Source organism: Athene cunicularia (assembly GCF_003259725.1).
Source record: "Athene cunicularia isolate RWA chromosome Z unlocalized genomic scaffold, athCun1 chrZ_part1, whole genome shotgun sequence".
Classification (NCBI taxonomy): Eukaryota; Metazoa; Chordata; class Aves; order Strigiformes; family Strigidae; genus Athene; species Athene cunicularia.
Genome location: NW_020799142.1, coordinates 12,921,591 through 12,925,417, shown reverse-complemented (window position 1 = coordinate 12,925,417; position 3,827 = coordinate 12,921,591). Strand labels below are relative to the sequence as shown.

General features: G+C 39.5%; 1 protein-coding gene across 1 annotated transcript in view; it reads right to left on the bottom strand.

Annotated features, from left to right (window-relative positions):
- The window catches only part of LOC113489725 (interleukin-31 receptor subunit alpha-like), a 32,520-nt gene extending 29,524 nt beyond the window's left edge, over positions 1–2,996 (bottom strand). The window contains exons 1-3 of the mRNA XM_026865730.1: positions 2,917–2,996; positions 387–434; positions 144–194 (exon numbers count right to left, since the gene is read on the bottom strand). Coding sequence (XP_026721531.1) covers positions 144–194; positions 387–429 — 94 coding nt within the window. The 5' untranslated portion in view covers positions 430–434; positions 2,917–2,996. The remainder of the gene's footprint in view (positions 1–143; positions 195–386; positions 435–2,916) is intronic.
- Positions 2,997–3,827: the final 831 nt, after the last annotated feature.

Sequence of the window (3,827 nt, the reverse complement as noted above, 5' to 3'; positions counted from 1 at the left end):
GCCGTGGGGCAGTCACGTGGGCGGCGCGAGGCAGCGACCCCCGAGGAGGGGTGTGGGAGCGCGGCCCGTGCGGGTTCGGGACCGTCAGCCGTGAGGTTCGTCTGTGCCCTTGCGCAGGTATGACGTGAGAAATATTTACCCACCCGGGAGCTGCTGACAAAATGGAAAATCCAAGTCTATGCAGTTGCAGGAATCTGGGGAATAAAAAGGAATCATTTAACAAGGCGACTGGGAAAGAAAGGAAAAAATGTTCCTGGCTATTGTTTTTCCTACCTACAGAACTTAATTCGGCCATGGTTTTGGTAATACAGTCTGGCCTTTGAGTAATGTTAAGGTTTTCTACAGTTTATAAACAACAGTAAGTTGTGCAGCAAGTGAAAACTCACCTGTTGCCAGGAAGAAGATAGCCGCGAGCAGAGAATTCCTCATCTTGTCTGTAAAGAACCATAAAGATTACCGTCAACATGACACTGTCTATTTTTCACGCTTCCCGTACTGTTACTGACTGAACACAATTAACAGGTTTATTAATGACAATGTGAGAGACACTTGGGCCCCAAGTTATTAATCATAGTTATTAAATCCTAACAACCTGCCTGAAAAACAGAAACTCCCCCTTGGTGTTTGTAAGAAGTCACAGTGAGATCCTTATTAGTGTGTGAGATATCAGCAGTGCAAACTGAATTAAGCTCATATAGGTACTTCAAACTCCTTTGAAAATCTTAGCTTAAATGTCAGCGTGAATTAGAAGTACTGATATCAATAAAAAGTAAGTCAAGGTGTTTGACTTACAAGTACAAATGCTTGGATACTGTAGAAATAATAGCAGCAGAATACCCCGACTGTCTTCACTTTTCTGACTTTGTTCCCTATTCAAATTTTACCACTGCAAAGATGCTGTATCTATGTTGTTGGTACCAACAGTGGGAGCCCTAATATAAACAAAAATCACAGTATCTGTAAATCAGTTATGACTATAAACTTCGCATCCATTAAGTCTGCTCAGAGAACAGTTAAAACAACTTTAGGCACAGAAGCCCCCAGAACCAAAATATCTGTTGCTGCTAAAGCAGTAAAGGGGAATTTACAGAAAATTTCACTACTATGGGAAATTTCCCTTCTGGGCTTAGATAGCAGCAATTAGAGACTGGGTTCAGACCTACCTGGTGATAGGCAAATTATTAACCTATCTTGGCAACCGTAGTATATTTCAGGTTGAGTATTGACTAGCAAAAAAAAAAAAATCTGTTTAAAATGGATCACTTTCTTAAAGAGAGAGAGTTATGGACATGCTTCTGAGCCTGGTCTACAGTAGGAGTGGGTGACTAATGCATAAGCTACATCTTATCAGATTTTCTGAAGGGCACAGTCATGAGATGCAAGTGAACAAGGAATTCTACTGAGTGTTACAGGGGGTTTCCTAGTGGTGAAATTGTTTGAGCTTGGGAGTAAGCTCCAGTATGCTGAAGGATGGTGGATACAGCATGTGCAGGCAGGTTCAAAACCCCTCTTATATGAGTGAGCCAAAAATCAGCCTTGACAGTGCTTCCCACAAAGGATAACCAAGAGGATAGTGTTAATATATGTTCAGCAAGAAAAAACTGACAAAAAGAAAATGCAAGTCATACACAAGAGAGATTTTGAAAGTGGGGATTGAAGAGTTAAAGACTCAGAGTAGAAGTCAAGAGATGGAGAATACGAACTATATGTATTGATTTGACATGACCAAGATAATCACATTTAAAATAACCCAAATGAAAACCATTTACATAACTCAATGTAAGAGCAGGAAACTGGATTCAGTGTGCACAGAATTAGGACAGGGCATTCTGGAGAGAAATAAACGCAATAAGGCAAGTCCATATTATCTTTGCTGAAACTCTAGATCTCAGTATGAATGCTATTGCAATTTAAAGAATAAAATCAGTTGTAGCAAGTGCAGAAAATACATTGCCAGTCAAAATCACAGAGGATGTAGAATCCTGAAAACTAGAATTTGTCATAGGAGAAAGAGCCCATTTTTAATTATAGCTCAGCTAGCAAATTGTGACAGTAAGCTTTTAATATATAACAAAAGTTGACTTAATATTTTAGAGGTAAATTTTGCATAGAGTCACTTTTTCAAATATTTAATATTTCAGCTTTTTCACCACTACTGACTAGTATCAGAATTACGTTATTCAGATGAGGATAAATTATGCCATCTTCTGTGATGTGCTCAAAATTGCAGAACGACTGGAGAATACCTCCAATTTTGCTTCATTTGTGACCTAAATAATTTTTCAGACCTAGGCTTATGCATTATTATAGATGTGGTTTTCTGGAATGCTTATTCAAGTGCCTTGTCATTTGCTTATTTAAGTTGCCTTGTCACTTGCTTATTTAAGTTCTACAGTAAAAGACACCGCAGGTTCTTGGTCTCCCCAGAATGCAATCTTTAAATAAATGAACTCTTCTATTTAGATGGGATTATATCATGTAAATTAATAAAAAACCCACAGCATCATTCTCTGTTCCCTGCCCCAACTTTAGCTGTTAACTGTTACTTCAAAGGAAAAATAATCTCTGAAGACAGGCAGGCACAGTGAGGAACATGCTGCTGGCCCCCTTGTCCTGCTCCATACCTGTGGAACCCATCTCTTGTAGCCTTGCACATCACAGGAGGGCTGGTCAGACTGTGAGCTTGTAAGTACATTTTTTGCAGGTGAGCCTTGTGCCCACGAATGCTGATGAACCAGAAGGGGTCAGAAATCTTGTTTGCTCAGAGTCCTAAATACGTTCTGAGGACGGTTTGGATTATGTGTGACCAGCAGCCCTGTTAAAGAGCATTCGGAACCTGGTGGGCAGCTGGGGTAGAATGTAGACTGAAGAGGAGGAATCAGAAAAGGACTGTTGCATTTCTGTTTCAAGTCTTACCTTGTCAGAAGTGCAAATAGTTGAGGTCTTCATTTTCTCCAGGTTGAATCTGTGTGTATTCCTGCTAGCTCTCTGCTTCTCTGGTGAAAAGTTTAGTTCCAACTGGTTACAGTTGATCTGTTTCAGGCATATTGTAGCAAATTCAATACTGTAGCAAATTCAAATTAGTTTTGGGCTATCAGTAGTACATGCTGAAGTCCTGTATCATTCCTCTATGGATCTAAGGTAGAGCTACATTATTTTTCACAAGTTATTTCTCATATAACTCTGTTTCTGATAAGCAGATCTCCAGGTCTGTAAAAGATCTGACAGATTCTCACAGAGTGTTTTTATGGCCAAAAAAAATACATGAGTATCTAAATTCAGAGAGCAACTCTCATGTGGTCTTTGAAAAAAAAAAAAAAGAAAAATCCCCCTCAGCCACACCCCCTGGGGGAAATTTGCTGTGATAGGGAGTCTCCCACACACACTCTTTCATCCTTTCTGAGTTCAAGTTAACATCGTGAAGCAGCTTATCATTCAAACAGTTCTGTGCTATCTTAATGAAAATCACAGTCTTTACCCTAACACATCTGCTGAGCAGAGACCATAAAAAAGTTAATATAAGAGATCTATCTGTCCCGGAGGTATAAAAAAATCTAACTACAGATGAAGCATAAATGTCACTACTTGGGTGAAGATTCCTTTGAAGAAAAAAATTGGAGGAAACTAAATTGATTTCATTAAGTCCAAATGTGGACTAAATTCTGCTTATACTAGAGTAGATCTGGGGTCTCGCTGCTGATGATGTAATGCTACATCTCCTTAAGTGTGGATGCAAGTTCTGCCTACTGTGTCAGACTATTTCTAAGAGTTGAGGCAGTATGATTAGATGAGACAGGCAACATCTCTTTACTACAGCACCACAGTTA